At 47.7% G+C, this 20,000-nt stretch overlaps 1 protein-coding gene and 1 long non-coding RNA gene across 2 annotated transcripts in view; both read right to left on the bottom strand.

Moving 5' to 3' along the window:
* Positions 1 to 20,000, bottom strand: part of LOC145879490 (uncharacterized) — a 391,863-nt gene that overhangs the window by 153,581 nt on the left and 218,282 nt on the right. The window lies entirely within an intron of this gene.
* Positions 5,575 to 20,000, bottom strand: part of LOC106591991 (netrin receptor UNC5A) — a 45,365-nt gene continuing 30,939 nt past the window's right edge. The window contains exons 6-7 of the mRNA XM_082974965.1: positions 18,630 to 18,798; positions 5,575 to 6,122 (exon numbers count right to left, since the gene is read on the bottom strand). Coding sequence (XP_082831091.1) covers positions 5,778 to 6,122; positions 18,630 to 18,798 — 514 coding nt within the window. The 3' untranslated portion in view covers positions 5,575 to 5,777. The remainder of the gene's footprint in view (positions 6,123 to 18,629; positions 18,799 to 20,000) is intronic.

The following is a 20,000-nucleotide window of genomic DNA, read 5'->3' as shown; positions in this document are numbered from 1 at the left end:
ATTTGGCTACATAGGCCTACAAACATTTACAATGAATAGCAAAATCACAATAATCACAAAAATGGCTTCAGATCAAAGTCTACGTCGAGACCAAAAGGGAGCGAGGGTCTTTAAAATAAAGATCCAGGCAGCCTCTCGTTATAACAATAAATTATCGAGGTCACCCCCCTCTCCTAAACAGGTGTTCTACTCTGCTAGCCAGCACCTCTCCTAAACAGGTGTTCTACTCTGTTAGCCAGCACCTCTCCTAAGGAGGTGTTCTACTCTGCTAGCCAGCACCTCTCCTAAACAGGTGTTCTACTCTGCTAGCCAGCACCTCTCCTAAACAGGTGTTCTACTCTGTTAGCCAGCACCTCTCCTAAACAGGTGTTCTACTCTGCTAGCCAGCACCTCTCCTAAACAGGTGTTCTACTCTGCTAGCCAGCACCTCTCCTAAACAGGTGTTCTACTCTGCTAGCCAGCACCTCTCCTAAACAGGTGTTCTACTCTGCTAGCCAGCACCTCTCCTAAACAGGTGTTCTACTCTGCTAGCCAGCACCTCTCCTAAACAGGTGTTCTACTCTGCTAGCCAGCACCTCTCCTAAACAGGTGTTCTACTCTGCTAGCCAGCACCTCTCCTAAACAGGTGTTCTACTCTGCTAGCCAGCACCTCTCCTAAACAGGTGTTCTACTCTGTTAGCCAGCACCTCTCCTAAACAGGTGTTCTACTCTGTTAGCCAGCACCTCTCCTAAACAGGTGTTCTACTCTGCTATCCAGCACCTCTCCTAAACAGGTGTTCTACTCTGGTAGCCAGCACCTCTCCTAAACAGGTGTTCTACTCTGTTAGCCAGCACCTCTCCTAAACAGGTGTTCTACTCTGTTAGCCAGCACCTCTCCTAAACAGGTGTTCTACTCTGCTAGCCAGCACCTCTCCTAAACAGGTGTTCTACTCTGTTAGCCAGCACCTCTCCTAAACAGGTGTTCTACTCTGTTAGCCAGCACCTCTCCTAAACAGGTGTTCTACTCTGCTATCCAGCACCTCTCCTAAACAGGTGTTCTACTCTGGTAGCCAGCACCTCTCCTAAACAGGTGTTCTACTCTGTTAGCCAGCACCTCTCCTAAACAGGTGTTCTACTCCGCTAGCCAGCACCTCTCCTAAACAGGTGTTCTACTCTGCTAGCCAGCACCTCTCCTAAACAGGTGTTCTACTCTGCTAGCCAGCACCTCTCCTAAACAGGTGTTCTACTCTGTTAGCCAGCACCTCTCCTAAACAGGTGTTCTACTCTGCTAGCCAGCACCTCTCCTAAACAGGTGTTCTACTCTGCTAGCCAGCACCTCTCCTAAACAGGTGTTCTGCTCCGCTAGTCAGCACCTCTCCTAAACAGGTGTTCTACTCTGCTAGCCAGCACCTCTCCTAAACAGGTGTTCTACTCTGTTAGCACCTCTCCTAAACAGGTGTTCTACTCTGTTAGCACCTCTCCTAAACAGGTGTTCTACTCTGTTAGCCAGCACCTCTCCTAAACAGGTGTTCTACTCTGTTAGCACCTCTCCTAAACAGGTGTTCTACTCTGTTAGCACCTCTCCTAAACAGGTGTTCTACTCTGTTAGCACCTCTCCTAAACAGGTGTTCTACTCTGTTAGCCAGCACCTCTCCTAAACAGGTGTTCTACTCTGCTAGCCAGCACCTCTCCTAAACAGGTGTTCTGCTCTGCTAGCCAGCACCTCTCCTAAACAGGTGTTCTACTCTGTTAGCCAGCACCTCTCCTAAACAGGTGTTCTACTCTGTTAGCCAGCACCTCTCCTAAACAGGTGTTCTACTCTGTTAGCCAGCACCTCTCCTAAACAGGTGTTCTACTCTGCTAGCCAGCACCTCTCCTAAACAGGTGTTCTACTCTGTTAGCCAGCACCTCTCCTAAACAGGTGTTCTACTCTGCTAGCCAGCACCTCTCCTAAACAGGTGTTCTACTCTGCTAGCCAGCACCTCTCCTAAACAGGTGTTCTACTCTGTTAGCCAGCACCTCTCCTAAACAGGTGTTCTACTCTGCTAGCCAGCACCTCTCCTAAACAGGTGTTCTACTCTGCTATCCAGCACCTCTCCTAAACAGGTGTTCTACTCTGCTAGCCAGCACCTCTCCTAAACAGGTGTTCTACTCTGTTAGCCAGCACCTCTCCTAAACAGGTGTTCTACTCTGCTAGCCAGCACCTCTCCTAAACAGGTGTTCTACTCTGCTAGCCAGCACCTCTCCTAAACAGGTGTTCTACTCTGCTAGCTAGCACCTCTCCTAAACAGGTGTTCTACTCTGCTAGCCAGCACCTCTCCTAAACAGGTGTTCTACTCTGCTAGCCAGCACCTCTCCCAAACAGGTGTTCTACTCTGCTAGCCAGCACCTCTCCTAAACAGGTGTTCTACTCTGCTAGCCAGCACCTCTCCTAAACAGGTGTTCTGCTCCGCTAGTCAGCACCTCTCCTAAACAGGTGTTCTGCTCCGCTAGTCAGCACCTCTCCTAAACAGGTGTTCTACTCTGCTAGCCAGCACCTCTCCTAAACAGGTGTTCTGCTCCGCTAGTCAGCACCTCTCCTAAACAGGTGTTCTACTCTGCTAGCCAGCACCTCTCCTAAACAGGTGTTCTACTCTGCTAGAGTCTTGTTTCTCATGGTCTGAGAGTCTTTAGGTGGCTTTTGGCAAACTCCAAGCAGGCTGTCATGTGCCTTTTACTGAGGAGTGGCTTCCGTCTGGCCACTCTACCATAAAGGCCTGATTGGTGGAGTGCTGCAGAGATGGTTGTCCTTCTGCAAGGCTCTCCCATCTCCACAGAGAAACTCTGGATCTCTGTCAGAGTGACCATTGGGTTCTCGGTCACCTCCCTGACCAAAGCCCTTCTCCCCCGATTGCTCAGTTTGGCCGGTGGCCAGTTCTAGGAGGAGTCTTGATGGTTCCAAACACTCTTCCATTTAAGAAAGATGGAGGCCACTGTGTTCTTGGGGACCTTCGATGCTGCAGACATTTTTTGGTACCCTTCTCCAGATCTGTGCCTCGACACAATCCTGTCTCGGAGCTCTACGGACAATTCCTTTGATCTCATGGCTTGGTTTTTGCTCTGACATACACTGTCAACTGTGTGTCCTTAAATAGACCTTTCCAAATCATGTCCAATCATTCGAAAATACCACAGGTGGACTCCAATCAGATTGTTGAAACATCTCAAGGATGATCAATGGAAACAGGATGCACCTGAGCTCAATTTCTAGTCTCATAGCAAAGGGTCTGAATTACTTATGTAAATAAGGTATTTCTGTTTTTATTTTTAATACATTTGCAAAAATGTCTCTCCTCCTCTCCTCCACTCTCTCCCCTCCTCTCCCCCTCCTCCACTCTCTCCCCTCCTCTCCTCCTCTCTCCCCTCCCCTCCCTCCCCTCCTCCTCTCTCCCCTCCTGTACACTCCTTTCTCCCCTCCTCTCCTCCTCTCTCCCCGTCCTCTCTCCCTGTCCTCTCTCCCCTCCACTCTCTCCTCTCCTCTCCTCTCCCCCTCCTCTCCTCTGCCCTCCTCTCCCCGTCCTCTCCCCTCCTCATCTCTTCTCCTTCCCCCTCTCTTCTTCCTCCTCTCTTCTCCTCTCCCCCTCCCATCCTCTCCCCTCCCCCTCCTCTCTTCTCCTTCCCCCTCTCTCCTCTCTCCTCTCTTCTCCTCTCTCCCCTCCACTCTCTCCCCTCCTCTCTCCCCTCCTCTCCTCCTCTCTCCCCTCCTCTCCTCCTCTCTCCCCTCCTCTCTCCCCTCCAATCCTCCTCTCTCCCCTCCCCTCCCCTCCACTCTCTCCCCTCCTCTCTCCCCTCCACTCTCTCCTCCTCCTCTCCTCTCCCCTCCTCTCACCGTCCTCTCTCCTCCCTCCCTCCCCTCATCTTTTCTCCTTCCCCCTCTCTTCTCCCTCCTCTCTTCTCCTCTCCCCCTCCCATCCTCTCCCCTCCCCCTCCCCTCTTCTCCTTCCCCCCTCTCTTCTCCCTCCTCTCTTCTCCTCTCCCCCTCCCCTCCCATCCTCTCCCCCCTCCTCTCTTCTCCTTCCCCCTCTCTCCTCTCTTCTCCTCTCCCTTCCTCACCCTCTCTTCTCCCCCTCTCCTCTCTCCTCCTCTCTCCCCTCCCCCTCCTCTCTCCCCTCCCCCTCCTCTCTCCTCTCCTCTCCTCCTCTCTTCTCCTCTCCACTCCACCTCCTCTCTTCTCCTCTCCCCGCCTCTCCTCTCTCCCCTCCTCTCCTCCTCTCTTCTCCTCTCCCCTCCTCTCCTCTCCTCCTATTTCTCCGTCTCCCCCCTAGCCCCAGAGTGCATTAGCCACTCAGTGTCCTCTTCCTGTTCCTGTGGTAAGCCACAGCCTCTCTATGGAGTTGTCGTTTTTACAGGTTGATTTAACACTAAGTCCTGCTGTTTGGCAATCTAGATATCACACAGAGACATTTCTTTAGCAGATACATGAACCACTCAGAACACATATTGGCTCTTCCCAGACGCCTCCCTATTCCACACACACACACACACACACACACACACACACACACACACACACACACACACACACACACACACACACACACACACACACACACACACACACACACACACACACACACGCACACACACACACTTGCTCAAGCGTCCAGGAGGCACCTTTCAGGCAGGATGTCTAATCAACCTTACAGCAAATCCAGTGCCTTTAATAGACAGGATGAAGCAGCACCTCTGTGGGGTTCTACAGGTGTGTGGGTGAAACAGCACCTCTGTGGGGTTCTAAAGGTGTGTGGGTGAAACAGCACATCTGTGGGGTTCTACAGGTGTGTGGATGAAACAGCACCTCTGTGGGGTTCTAAAGGTGTGTGGGTGAAACAGCATTCCCTCTGTGAGGTTCTAAAGGGGTTCTACAGGTGTGTGAAGGAAACAGCACCCCTGTGGGGTTCTACAGGTGTGTGGGTGAAACAGCACCTCTGTGGGGTTCTAAAGGTGTGTGGGTGAAACAGCACCTCTGTGGGGTTCTACAGGTGTGTGGGTGAAACAGCAGCACCTCTGTGGGGTTCTAAAGGTGTGTGGGTGAAACAGCACCTCTGTGGGGTTCTACAGGTGTGTGGATGAAACAGCACCTCTGTGGGGTTCTACAGGTGTGTGGGTGAAACAGCAGCACCTCTGTGGGGTTCTACAGGTGTGTGGGTGAAACAGCAGCACCTCTGTGGGGTTCTACAGGTGTGTGGGTGAAACAGCAGCACCTCTGTGGGGTTCTAAAGGTGTGTGGGTGAAACAGCACCTCTGTGGGGTTCTAAAGGTGTGTGGGTGAAACAGCACCTCTGTGGGGTTCTAAAGGTGTGTGGATGAAACAGCACCTCTGTGGGGTTCTACAGGTGTGTGGGTGAAACAGCACCTCTGTGGGGTTCTACAGGTGTGTGGGTGAAACAGCACATCTGTGGGGTTCTAAAGGTGTGTGGGTTAAACAGCACCTCTGTGGGGTTCTAAAGGTGTGTGGGTGAAACAGCACCTCTGTGGGGTTCTAAAGGTGTGTGGGTGAAACAGCACCCCTGTGGGGTTCTACAGGTGTGTGGGTGAAACAGCACCTCTGTGGGGTTCTACAGGTGTGTGGGTGAAACAGCACATCTGTGGGGTTCTAAAGGTGTGTGGGTTAAACAGCACCTCTGTGGGGTTCTAAAGGTGTGTGGGTTAAACAGCACCTCTGTGGGGTTCTACAGGTGGGTGGATGAAACAGCACCTCTGTGGGGTTCTACAGGTGTGTGGGTGAAACAGCACCTCTGTGGGGTTCTAAAGGGGTTCTACAGGTGTGTGGAGGAAACAGAACCTCTGTGGGGTTCTACAGGTGTGTGGATGAAACAGCACCTCAGTATGTACAAGCTTGAGCGTGTGCGTGAATCTAGGTTCCTTACCTTGAAGACATCTTGTGTATCATCCATGCAGTAGACTCTGATGTTATACTCCAGGGTAGAGCAGTATGAGTCAGAGAAGAGCACCAGGCGGAGACGCTTAGCCGCGGCCATGTTTAGAGATTCTCCCACCAGAGAGAAACGACCCAACTGCTCTGAGAACACTCTGCACGTCTCCGCTTCCAACTGACAGTAATACGGCTCTGAGATCAACTCCTCCCCCATCGTTAACACGTCCTGGGCATAGAGAGAGAGAGAGAGAGAGGTGTGGGGTCAGGGGGTGCAGGGTGTGTGTGGTAGTGGGGTCATAGTGCATGTGTGGACAGTGATAGAACTTTAACAATCAACTAAATAATTCAGACCACATGAAAGAGTACTCTAGTTTCCTGGCAACAAAACTGCTTCTGGAGAGAACTGAAGAACTAAGATGAGAGAAAGTAGAGATGTAACATCCAGTAAATATTGGATTAAAGAGATTTAGAGAGAAGGAGAGACAAGAGAAATGTGAAGAGAGCTATCTGCTCCATCTGCCTGAAACAGCTCAGCTGACTGACAGTGAAGAGGCGACTCCGGGATGCTGGCCTCCTAGACAGAGTTCCTCTGTCCAGTCTCAACGTCAACAGTGAAGAGTCGACTCCGGGATGCTGGCCTTCTAGGCAGAGTTCCTCTGTTCGGTGTCTGTGTTCTTTTGCCCATCTTAATCTTTTCTTTTTATTGGCCAGTCTGACATATGGCTTTTTCTATTGCAACTCTGCCTAGAAGGCCAGCGTCCCGGAGTTTAGCCTTCACTGTTGATGTTGAGACTGGTGTTTTGCGGATACTATTTAATGAAGCTGCCAGTTGAGGACTTGTGAGGCGTCTGTTTCTCAAACTAGACACTAATGTACTTGTCCTCTTGCTCAGTTGTACACCGGGGCCTCCCACTCCTCTTTCTATTCTGGTTAGAGCCAGTTCGCGCTGTTCTGTGAAGGGAATAGTACAGTCGTGGCCAAAAGTTTTGAGAATGACACAAATATTAATCTTCACAACGTTTGCTGCTCAGTGTCTTTAGATGTTTTTGTCAGATGTTATTATGGAATACTGAAGTATAATTACAAGCATTTCATAAGTGTCAAAGGCTTTTATTGACAATTACATGAAGTTGATGCAAAGAGTCAATATTTTCAGTGTTGACCTTTCTTTTTCAAGACCTCTGCAATCCGCCCTGGAATGCTGTCGATTAACTTCTGGGCCACATCCTGACTGATGGCAGCCCATTCTTGCATAATCAATGCTTGGAGTTTGTCAGAATTTGTGGGTTTTAGTTTTACACCCGCCTCTTGAGGATTGACCACAAGTTCTCAATGGAATGAAGGTCTGGGGAGTTTCCTGGCCATGGACCCAAAATATCAATGTTTTGTTCCACGAGCCACTTAGTTATCACTTTTGCCTTATGGTGAGGTGTTCCATCATGCTGGAAAAGGCATTGTTCATCACCAAACTGTTCCTGGATGGTTGGGAGAAGTTGCTCTCGGAGGATGTGTTGGTACCATTCTTTATTCATGGCTGTGTTCTTAGGCAAAATTGTGAGTGATCCCACTCCCTTGGCTGAGAAGCAACCCCACACATGAACGGTCTCAGGATGCTTTACTGTTGGCATGACACAGGGCTGATGGTAGCCCTCACCTCGTCTTCTCCGGACAAGCATTTTTCCGGATGCCCCAAACAATCGGAAAGGGGATCAGAGAAAATGACTTTACCCCAGTCCTCAGCAGTCCAATCCCTGTACCTTGTGCAGAATATCAGTCTGTCCCTGATGTTTTTCCTGGAGAGAAGTGGCTTCTTTGCTGCCCTTCTTGACACCAGGCCATCCTCCAAAAGCCTTTGCCTCACTGTGCGTGCAGATGCACTCACACCTGCCTGCTGCCATTCCTGAGCAAGCTCTGTACTGGTGGTGCCCCGATCCCGCAGCTGAATCAACTTTAGGAGACGGTCCTCGTGCTTGCTGGACTTTCTTGGGCGCCCTGAAGCCTTCTTCACAACAATTGAACCGCTCTCCTTGAAGTTCTTTGTGATCCGATAAATGGTTGATTTAGGTGCAATCTTACTGGCAGCAATATCCTTGCCTGTGAAGCCCTTTTTGTGCAAAGCAATGATGACGGAACGTGTTTCCTTGCAGGTAACCATGGTTGACAGAGGAAGAACAATGATTCCAAGCACAACCCTCCTTTTGAAGCTTCCTGTCTGTTATTTGAACTCGATCAGCATGACAGAGTGATCTCCAGCCTTGTCCTCGTCAACACTCACACCTGTGTTTATGAGAGAATCACTGACATGTTGTCAGTTGGTCCTTTTGTGTCAGGGCTGAAATGCAGTGGAAACTTTTTTGGGGGATTAATTTCATTTGCATGGCAAAGAGGGACTTTGCAATTAATTGCAATTCATCTGAACACTCTTCATAACATGCTGGAGTATATGCAAATTGCCATCATACTAACTGTGGGAGCAGACTTTCTGAAAATTAATATTTGTGTCATTCTCAAAACTTTTGGCCACGACTGTACACATCGTTGTACGAGATCTTCAGTTTCTTGACAATTTCTCACATGGGATAGCCTGGAATTTCATGGAATTTCTCAGTACAAGAATAGACTGACGAGTTTCAGAAGAAAGTTCTTTGTTTCTGGCCATTTTGAGCCTGTAATCGAACCCACAAATGCTGATGCTCCAGATACTCAACTAGTATAAAGAAGGCCAGTTTTATTGCTTCTTTAATCAGAACAACAGTTTTCAGCTGTGATAACATAATTGCAAAATGGTTTTCTTTTGATCAATTAGCTTTTTAAAAATGATAAACTTGGATTAGCTAACACTATGTGCCATTGGAACGCAGGAGTGATGGTTGCTGATAATGGGCCTCTGTACGCCTATGTAGATATTCCATTAAAATCAGCCGTTTCCAGCTACAATAGTCATTTACAACATTAACAATGTCTACACTGTATTTCTGATCAATTTGATGTTATTTTAATGGACAAATGTGCTTTTCTTTCAAAAACAAGGACATTTCTAAGTGACCCCAAACTTTAGAACGGTAGTGTATATACATAATGTACCAGTAACAAATTTGGACACACCTACTAATTCAAGGGTTTTTCTTCATTTTTTACTATTTTCTACACTGTAGAATAATAGTGATGACGTCAAAACTATGAATTAACACGTATACAATCATGTAGTATCCAAAAAAGTGTTAAACAAATCAAAATAGTTTTTATATTTTAGATTCTTCAAAGTAGCCCACCCTTCGCCTTGAGAGCACAACAGGAAAGGGTGGCCACCAAGGGAGTGATTGAAAAAAGCCTCTTCTACTTTCCCCTCCACCCTTCTACCACGAAAAGACTTCCACCCTGCTACCATAGGGCGGGTAAAGGCAAGTATTTCCTGTGACTGCGCAAGTATTTCCTGTGACTCAAAACCAAATGTCTAGCTGGCCCACCACTCCACCCTGGACCAGCCTTTATGACCACCTCTACAAGGCAGCAGAGCCCACCTTCACCCCCAGACTCTAAAGGACATCGCCCTCAACCGAAGCCCCGACACCTCACACAGTAGCAACAGATCAACCAGCAAGACACTCTAACCAGACCTGCGGGACCCCCCCCCCCCCCCCCCAGACCTGCGGGACCCCCCCCCACCCACCAGACCTACAGGACCCCCCCCCCCCAGACCTACAGGACCCCCCCCCCCCAGACCTGCGGAACCCCCCCCACCAGACCTACAGGACCCCCCCCCAGATCTACAGGACCCCCCCCAGACCTGCGGGACCCCCCCCCCCAGACCTACAGGACCCCCCCCCAGACCTACAGGACCCCCCCCCCCCAGACCTACGGGACCACCCCCCCCAGACCTGCGGGACCCCCCCCCCCATCAGACCTGCGGGACCCCCCCCACACCCACCAGACCTACAGGACCCCCCCCCCCCCCAGACCTACAGGACCCCCCCCCCCCAGACCTGCGGAACCCCCCCCACCAGACCTACAGGACCCCCCCCCCAGACCTACAGGACCCCCCCCAGACCTGCGGGACCCCCCCCCCCAGACCTACAGGACCCCCCCCCAGACCTACGGGACCCCCCCCCCCAGACCTACGGGACCACCCCCCCAGACCTGCGGGACCCCCCCCCCCCCCCCCATCAGACCTGCGGGACCCCCCCCCCCCCCCACCAGAACTAAACATAGAGGATCCAGACCACAGCACCACCAGCCAATCAATAACCCCCCAAACCAACCATGACCACACCTCATATAGGCCCCCTCAGATCAGACCCCCTGGTTGCCCTCTAGGTTACAGAGAGCTGGTAGTCCCATCCACTACACTACCAGGTGGGTGGTATAGAGGAGACGGACCCACTGGTTGTCCTCCAGGTTACAGAGAGCTGGTAGTCCCATCCACCACACTACCAGGTGGGTGGTATAGAGGAGACGGACCCACTGGTTGCCCGCTAGGTTACAGAGAGCTGGTAGTCCCCATCCACCACACTACCAGGTGGGTGGTATAGAGGAGACGGACCCACTGGTTGCCCTCTAGGTTACAGAGAGCTGGTAGTCCCCATCCACCACACTACCAGGTGGGTGGTATAGAGGAGACGGACCCACTGGTTGTCCTCCAGGTTACAGAGAGCTGGTAGTCCCATCCACCACACTACCAGGTGGGTGGTATAGAGGAGATGGACCCACTGGTTGTCCTCTAGGTTACAGAGAGCTGGTAGTCCCATCCACCAAACTACCAGGTGGGTGGTATAGAGGAGATGGACCCACTGGTTGTCCTCTAGGTTACAGAGAGCTGGTAGTCCCATCCACCACACTACCAGGTGGGTGGTATAGAGGAGATGGACCCACTGGTTGCCCTCTAGGTTACAGAGAGCTGGTAGTCCCATCCACCAAACTACCAGGTGTGAAACAGTGAAGGGACTCAGGGGGTATGCTATTTTGGTATAGAGCAGACCTAACTCACTCCATTAATTTAATCAAAACAGAAACATTTCACATTTGGCTAGAAATTTAAAAGGAAATGATCTCAACAGAGAAAAATGTCCTCCTGTGTGCCACCTATATCCCCCCACTAGAATCCCCATACTTTAATGAAGACAGCTTCTCCATCCTACCTATATCCCCCCACTAGAATCCCCATACTATAATGAAGACAGCTTCTCCATCCTACCTATATCCCCCCACTAGAATCCCCATACTTTAATGAAGACAGCTTCTCCATCCTACCTATATCCCCCCACTAGAATCCCCATACTATAATGAAGACAGCTTCTTCATCCTAGAGGGAGAAATCAATCATTTCCAGGCCCAGGGACATGTACTAGTCTGTGGTGACCTAAATCCCAGAACTGGACAAGAACCCGACACCCTCAGCACACAGGGGGACAAACACCTACCTGGAGGTGACATTCCCTCCCCCATATGCCGCCCTACACACAACATAACCAACAAAAACGGGTCACAACTTCTGCAGCTCTGTCGCATGCTGGGTATGTACATAGTCAATGGTTGGCTTCGAGGGGACTCCTATGGTAGGTGAACCTATAGCTCATCTCTTGGCAGTAGTACTGTAGACTACTTTATCAATGACCTCAACCCAGAGTCTCTCAGAGCATTCACAGTCAGCCCACTGACACCCCTATCAGATCACAGCAAAATCACAGTCTACTGGAACAGAGCAATGCCTCAATCATGATGCATCAAAGCCAAAGGAACTGAATAATATTAAGAAATGCTATAGATGGAAGGAAAGTAGTGTGGAAACCTACCAAAAAACAATTAGGCAACAGCAAATTAAATCCCTTCTAGACAACTTCCTGGACAAAATGTTCCACTGTAACAGTGAAGGTGTAAACTTGGCAGTAGAAAACCTAAACAGTATATTTGACCTCTCAGCTTCCCTTTCTGTCACAGGCGTCGAAAGGGACAGACCAAAATGCAGCGGGTTTAGTGCTCATCTTCTTTTATTACTTAATAAAGTGAACACTTAAACGAAACAACAATAAACCGACAATCAACATTAGTACACAGACTATGCAGAAACCACCCACAAAAACACTGGAAAAACAGGCTGCCTAAGTATGGCTTCTGTCATGACGTTGGCCTCTTTGAGTACAGGGAGGACAGTTGACCCCCTCCCCCCCTTTGCACCATCCCCCAACCTACCTTCCCCCACCCAGTCCCTGTGTGAAGGAGTGGTAAAATTCCAGGAGAGTCTCTGGCCACATGGCCCATAGAGAGACACAGGAAATTCTTCCAACTCACAGAATTGGGGAACCGAACGACATTTATGTTCTGGAGAAGGTATGGAAGATTGGTGAAGAATCCAGCTACGAACTGGTCCGCTTGGTACAATTTTGTGATACTCAGAAGAGACAATATAGCCATATTACCATAAAACTGTTTATATAATAGCCTCAGCTATCCAAATGGTTGTATAGAATGTATTAATAAGGTTAAAGCTATTTTGTAATACATTGAGATGCTGTGTACTGATGTTAACCTGTTGGGGCTAGGGGGCAGTATTTTCACGGCTGGATAAAAAAACGTACCCGATTTAATCTGGTTACTAATCCTACCCAGTAACTAGAATATGCATATACTTATTATATATGGATAGAAAACACCCTAAAGTTTCTAAAACTGTTTGAATGGTGTCTGTGAGTATAACAGAACTCATTTGGCAGGCAAAACCCTGAGACATTTTCTGACAGGAAGTGGATACCTGATGTGTTGAATGACCTTTAAGCCTATGCCATTGAAACACACAGGGGTTGATTAATGTTTTGGCACTTCCTATTGCTTCCACTAGATGTCACCAGCCTTTACAAAGTGTTTTGAGTCTTTTACTGTGAGATCTGACCGAACAAGAGCCATGGAACGGTGATGGCCGATTAGACTCTGGCGCGCGAGTTCATGTTGGGTACCCTCGTTCCAATACGTTATAAAAGAGAATGCATTCGTCCACCTTGAATATTATTCATGTTCTGGTTAAAAAAGGCACTAATGATTTATGCTATACAACGTTTGACATGTTTGAACGAACGTAAATATATTTTTTCCCCTCGTTCATGACGAGAAGTCCGGCTGGCTTAGATCATGTGCTAACAACACGGAGCTTTTTGGATATAAATGATGACATCTGATGAAGAGAATCAAAGGTAATGGATTATTTACATAGTATTTTCGATTTTAGATCTCTCCAACATGGCCGTTTGTCTGTATAGCAAAGCATATTTTTCTGGGCGCAGTGCTCAGATTATTGCAAAGTGTGATTTCCCAGTAAGGTTATTTTTAAATCTGGCAAGTTGATTGCGTTCAAGAGATGTAAATCTATAATTCTTTAAATGACAATATAATATTTTACCAATGTTTTCTAATTTTAATTATTTAATTTGTGGTGCTGACTTGACTGCCGGTTATTGGAGGGAAACGATTTCCTCAACATCAATGCCATAGTAAAACGCTGTTTTTGGATATAAATATGAACTTGATAGAACTAAAAATGCATGCATTGTCTAACATAATGTCCTCGGAGTGTCATCTGATGGAGATTGTAAAAGGTTAGTGCATCATTTTAGCTGGTTTTATGGTTTGGTGACACCTGTCTTTGAATTGACAAAACATTACACACAGCTATTGTCAATGTACTCTCCTAACATAATCTAACTTTATGCTTTCACCGTAAAACCTTTTTGAAATCGGACAACGTGGTTAGATTAAGGAGATGTTTATCTTTCAAAGGGTGTAAGATAGTTGTATGTTTGAAAAATTTGAATTTTGACATTTATTTGGTTTCAAATTTGCCGCTCTTGAAATGCACCTGCTGTTGATAGGGTGCACCACGGGTGGCATGCTAGCGTCCCACATAGCCCCAAGAAGTTAATGTGATAGAATGAATTTATGTTCAAAGATTAAATCAGTCATCGGCACGCCCCCAGGGACACAGACAGGACCAGGCGTCATGTGACAAGCCTGTTCTGTTCACTATAAAACCCAACCCTGATTTACTTTCTTCAGACCAGGCCTCCACTCCATTGCGAGTTGGCCAATAGGTTTTACCATCCAATTCCTCTACTGAAAGTGAACTATACCACGTGGTTAACTTTTAGACTATCGAGACCGACAGAATAAGAACAAGTCTTTGATATTAATTATTAGTCTGCAGCTAAGTAAATTATATCATTGAACGCGAAGACCAATGAAACATCCATTCTATGATGACATTAATGAATGTCGCTTTGAAAGATCCATTCTAACCGAGAGAGAGAGAGAGAGAGAGAGAGAGAGAGAGAGAGAGAGAGAGAGAGAGAGAGAGAGAACTCTCCAACGGAACGACGCTCCAACAAGGATCCCGACGACACACTGAGCGTAAATATATATTGATTGCAATTGTTCCCGAATGAGTGAGCGTTCATGTGCAAAGAATTAGCATATCAATTGTTAATATTAATGAACTCTGTGTGCCTCCTCAGCTGCCCTTTTATGACCCTTTGTTTAACAAGACACCAGCCATGCCTGTTTAGCCCACTAGGGCACATTACTCTACCAATTCTTTGTGACGATAATTACTGTTTGTATACTTTCTGTGAATTACTTAGTTTAGTAAATAAATTATTTTAAGACAATTGATGTATGGATGACTCTTAGTAAAGACTGGGTTCGTGCAGATACAACAATTTACGACGTTTGGAATGAGACTGGACTCGAGGTAAAATACACCATTTAAACCAGAAGATAATTGGCCTATACTATAATATAATATAATATATAATGTTATAATATAGGAAAGTTATATTAGGAAAATTATAACTTTGTAATCTGAATATTTTCCTTGGTGCCCCGATCTCCTAGTTAATTATAGTTAAACGATTAATCAGTTTAATAGTGTGATAATAATCACAGGGAGTTATTTTGATAAACATGTCTTCAGTTTAATGGTACCCCAAAGACACGACACTTCCAATCAGAGACAACGAAAGGCACCTGCCTCTGATTGGAAGCCATACTTGGCCACACATAGAAAAAGAAACATAGAAATGGAAAACTAGAACCAAAATCCCCTAGAAACACACAAAACAAACACCCCCTGCCACGCCCTGACCATACTACAATGACAAATGACCCCTTTACTGGTCAGGACGTGACACTATCAAATCAAACAATTTCAGGCAGACAACTTAAGAAAATGAACAACAATGACAAATGGTTTAATAATGAAGAATGCAAAAACCTAAGAAAGAAGGTGAGAAGCCTGTCCAACCAAAAACATAGAGACCCAGAAAACCTGAGCTTAAGCCTTCACTATGGTGAATCACTAAAACAATACAGAAATACACTACGGACAAAGAAGGAACAGCACGTCAGAAATCAGCTCAATGTAATTGAAGAATCCATAGACTCTAACCACTTCTGGGAAAATGGGAAAACACTAAACAAACAACAACACAAAGAATTATCTATCCAAAACGGAGATGTCTGGGTAAACCACTTCTCCAATCTTTTTGGCTCTATAATAAAGATCAAATAGCAAAACCATATACATGATTAAATACACATTTTAGAATCAACTATTAAAGACTACCAGAACCCATTGAATTCTCCAATTACATCGAATGAACTACAGGACAAAATACAAACCCTCCAACCTAAAAAGGCCTGTGGTGTTGATGATATCCTCAATGAAATGATTAAATATACAGACCACAAATACCAATTGGCTATATTTAAACTCCTTAACATAATCCTTAGCTCTGGCTTCTTCCCCAATATTTGGAACCAAGGACTGATCTCCCCAATCCACAAAAGTGGAGACAAATTTGACGACAATAATCTATATTATCGTTAACAGCAGACTTGTACATTTCCTCAGTGAAAACAATGTACTGAGCAAATGTCAAATTGGCTTTTTACAAAATTACCGTACATCAGACCACGTATTCACCCTGCACACCCTAATTGACAAAGAAACAAAACAAAACAAAGGCAAAGTCTTCTCATGTTTTGTTGATTTCAAAAAAGCTTTTGACTCAATTTGGCATGAGGGTCTGCTATACAAATTGATGGAAAGGGGTGTTGGGGGAAAAACATTTGAAATGATAAAATCCATGTACGCAAACAACAAGTGTGCGATTAAAATTGGCAAAAAAACTAACACATTTCTTTCCACAGGGCCGTGGGGTAAGACAGGGATGCAGTTTGAGCCCCACCCTCTTCAACATATAGATCTTCTGCACAGATTCTGCCAGACCTGGGCCCTGACAGTAAATCTCACTAAGACAAAAATAATGGTGTTCCCAAAAAAAGGTCCAGTCACCATGGAAACAACAAATACAAATTTCATCTAGACACCGTTGCCCTAGAGCACACAAAAAAACGATACATACCTCGGCCTAAACATCATTGCCGAGTACCCATACTAGCAGTATTCATCTCTCTCTTTCTATCCATGTCCGAGTACCCATTCTAGCAGTATTCATCTCTGTCTGTCTGTCTGTCTGTCTGTCTGTCTGTCTGTCTGTCTGTCTGTCTGTCTGTCTGTCTGTCTGTCTGTCTGTCTGTCTGTCTGTCTGTCTGTCTGTCTGTCTGTCTGTCTGTCTGTCTGTCTGTCTGTCTGTCTGTCTGTCTGTCTGTCTGTCTGTCTGTCTGTCTGTCTGTCTGTCTGTGTCTGTATCTCTCCATCTGTCTCTGTCTCTCCGTCTGTCGCTCTGTGTCTCTGTCTCTCCTCTCTCCCCTCCCCTTTCCCCCTCGGTCTTATTTTCGTCTGTCTGTCTGTCTCTCAATTCAATTTCAATTGAATGTAAGGGCGATATTGGCATGGGAAACACATGTTAACATTACCAAAGCAAGTGAAGTGGATAATAAACAAAAATTGAAGTTAACAATAACAATTAAAAGTAAACATTACACTCACAAAAGTTCCAAAAGAATAAAGACATTTCAAATGTCATTTTATGTCTATATACAGTGTTGTAACGATGTGAAAATGGTTAAAGTACAAAAAATAAAATAAATAAACATAATCATGGGTTGTATCTTCACTGGTTGCCCTTTTCTGGTGGCAACAGGTCACACATCTTGCTGCTGTGATGAAACACTGTGGTATTTCACCCAGTAGATATGGGAGTTTATCAAAATTGGGTTTGTTTTTCAAATACTTTGTGGGTCTGTGTAATCAGTGGAAAATATGTGTCTCTAATATGGTCATACATTTGGCAGGAGGTTAGGAAGTGCAGCTTTGTTTCCACCTCATTTTGTAGGCAGCGTGCACATAGCCTGTCTTCTCTCGCTCTACCTCGCTCTCTCTCCCTCCTTCCCTTCTTCCCTCCCCCTCCCCATCTCTCTCGCTCTACCTCTCTCTCTCTCCCTCCCCCTCCCCATCTCTCTTCTCTCGCTCTACCTCCCTCCCTCCCTCCCTCCCTCCCACCCTCCCTCCCTCCCTCCCTCCCTCCCTCCCGCCCTCCCGCCCTCCCTCCCTCCCTCCCTCACCATCCCTCCCTCCCTCCCTCCTATACAATATTCCTAACCAGATACACAGACAGTGAATAATTGATATGAAGGTGAGGGGAGGTTGGATCTCTGCACTGCTTTCTAATGTAGTCTACAGGTAGAGTAGAGAGGGGAACGGCTATGTAGCCCAGGGGAGAGTACCATATAGAGGGGTCTTTGTAATTGGTGTCAGGGGAAGAGGGGGTCAGAAACACAGGGTTTAAGAACTACCAATTTTTGCAATTTAAGTGACAGAGGAGACATTTGAAGATTGAATTGAATTCCTTTTGGAAAAGTATGGTATACATTTGAATAACTGTGCATGATTGGTCTTTAATTTTACATTTAAAGAAAAATTAAAAAAATGTTTTGCTTACAGCACCTGGTATTCCCAGGCGGTCTCCCAACCTGGCCCGACCCTGCTTAGTTTCCGAGATCAGGCGTGTTCAGTGTGGTATGGCCACATAGCGAATTTTCTTTACCCCATTTTCTCCCCGAATTACATCCTTTGCTCATCGCTGCAACTCCCCCAATGGGCTCCGGAGAGGCGAAAGTCGAGTCACGGGTCCTCTGAAACATGACCTGCCTGGCCACATTACTTCGTATCAAACTGCTGTATCAAACCCGGAAGTCAGCCGCACTAATGTGTCGGAGGAACCACTGTTAAACTGTCAACAGAAGTTAGCTTGCAGGTGTCCAGCCCTGCCACAAGAGGTTTCTAGAGAGCGATGAGCAAAGGAAAGCCCCCTGGTAAAATCCTTTCCCATCCTACCTCTGGATGACGATGGGACAATTGTGCGCCTTCCTATGGGGTTCACGGTCACGGCTGGCTGTGATTGGATGTTTTGTCAACACCAGGGACGGTAGCTCCAGGTTTACAAGTTTAAATTCAGACCATTATCAGTTGAATCAGCTGTGTTAGTTGGGCTGGAACAAAAGCCTGCAAAAGGACTAAATAAAATAATGTAATCTAGCTATAATCCAGTTCCTCTCACGTGTGTGTGTGTGTGTGTGTGTGTGTGTGTGTGTGTGTGTGTGTGTGTGTGTGTGTGTGTGCGTGTGTGTCTGTGTGTGTGTCTGTGTGTGTGTGTGTGTGTGTGCGTGTGTGTGTGTGTGTGTGTGTGTGTGTGTGTGTGTGTGTGTGTGTGTGTGTGTGTGTGAATATGTGTGTGTGTGTGTGTGTGTGTGTGTGAATATGTGTGTGTGTGTGTGTGTGTGTTCTCACCTCCCAGACGCCTTCGTAGTTCTGTTTCTTCAGCCTGATGGCCCAGTTCTCAGGACAGGCGTCAGAACAATGGTCCATGCTGAGAATTGTGGGCCGCGTCAGAACCACCCCCGGAGGACCACAGCTCACTATGGGACTCAGCAGGGTCTGGCAGCCCGCCAGGGGTAACCTGCATGGGTGGAGAGAGGAGGAGTTATGGGAAGCAGGCAGAGGGTAGGAGGGGTTAGGTAGAGGGTAGTGGAGAAGGGTTAGGTAGAGGGTAGGGGGTAGGGGCCAGAGGGGAGAGGGGGTGTTGAGGGGTTGAGGAAGAGGTTGGGAGAGAGGTTGTGGTTGGGATAGAGGTTAGGGTGGGACAGAGGTTGGAATGGGAGGGAGAGTTAGGATGGGAAAGAGGTTGGGATGGGAGAGAGGTTGGGGTGGGAGAGAGGTTGGGGAGGGAGAGAGGTTGGGGAGGGAGAGAGGTTGGAATGAGAGAGAGGTTGGAGTGGGAGAGAGGTTGGAATGGGAGAGAGGTTGGAATGGGAGAGAGGTTGGAGTGGGAGAGAGGTTGGAATGGGAGAGAGGTTGGGGAGGGAGAGAGGTTGGAATGGGAGAGAGGTTGGAGTGGGAGAGAGGTTGGAATGGGAGAGAGGTTGGGGAGGGAGAGAGGTTGGAATGGGAGAAAGTGTTGGGATGGGAGAAAGTGTTGGGGTGGGAGAGAGGTTTGGGTGGGAGAGAGATTGGGATGGGAGAGAGAGTTGGGATGGGAGAGAGGTTGGGATGGGAGAGAGGTTGGGATGGGAGAGAGGTTGGAATGGGAGAGAGAGTTGGGGTGGGAGAGAGGTTGGGATGGGAGAAAGAGTTGGGGTGGGAGAGAGGTTGGGGTGGGAGAGAGAGTTGGGGTGGGAGAGAGGTTGGAACGAGAGAGAGGTTGGAGCGAGAGAGAGTTGGGATGGGAGAGAGGTTGGGATGGGAGAGAGGTTGGGATGGGAGAGAGGTTGGGGTGGGAGAGATGGGAGAGAGGTTGGGATGGGAGAGAGGTTGGGATGGGAGAGAGGTTGGGGTGGGAGAGAGCTTGGGGTGGGAGAGAGTTGGGATGGGAGAGAGGTTGGAATGGGAGAGAGGTTGGGATGGGAGAGAGATTGGGATGGGAGAGATGGGAGAGAGGTTGGGATGGGAGAGAGGTTGGGATGGGAGAGAGGTTGGGGTGGGAGAGAGGTTGGGGTGGAAGAGAGTTGGGATGGGAGAGAGGTTGGGATGGGAGAAAGAGTTGGGGTGGGAGAGAGGTTGGGATGGGAGAGAGGTTGGAATGGGAGAGAGAGTTGGGGTGGGAGAGAGGTTGGGATGGGAGAAAGAGTTGGGGTGGGAGAGAGGTTGGGGTGGGAGAGAGAG

The sequence above is a fragment of the Salmo salar genome, chromosome 05, assembly GCF_965601325.2.
Source record: "Salmo salar chromosome 05, fSalSal1, whole genome shotgun sequence".
In the NCBI taxonomy this organism is placed as follows: Eukaryota; Metazoa; Chordata; class Actinopteri; order Salmoniformes; family Salmonidae; genus Salmo; species Salmo salar.
This window is presented reverse-complemented; position numbering and strand designations above follow the sequence as displayed.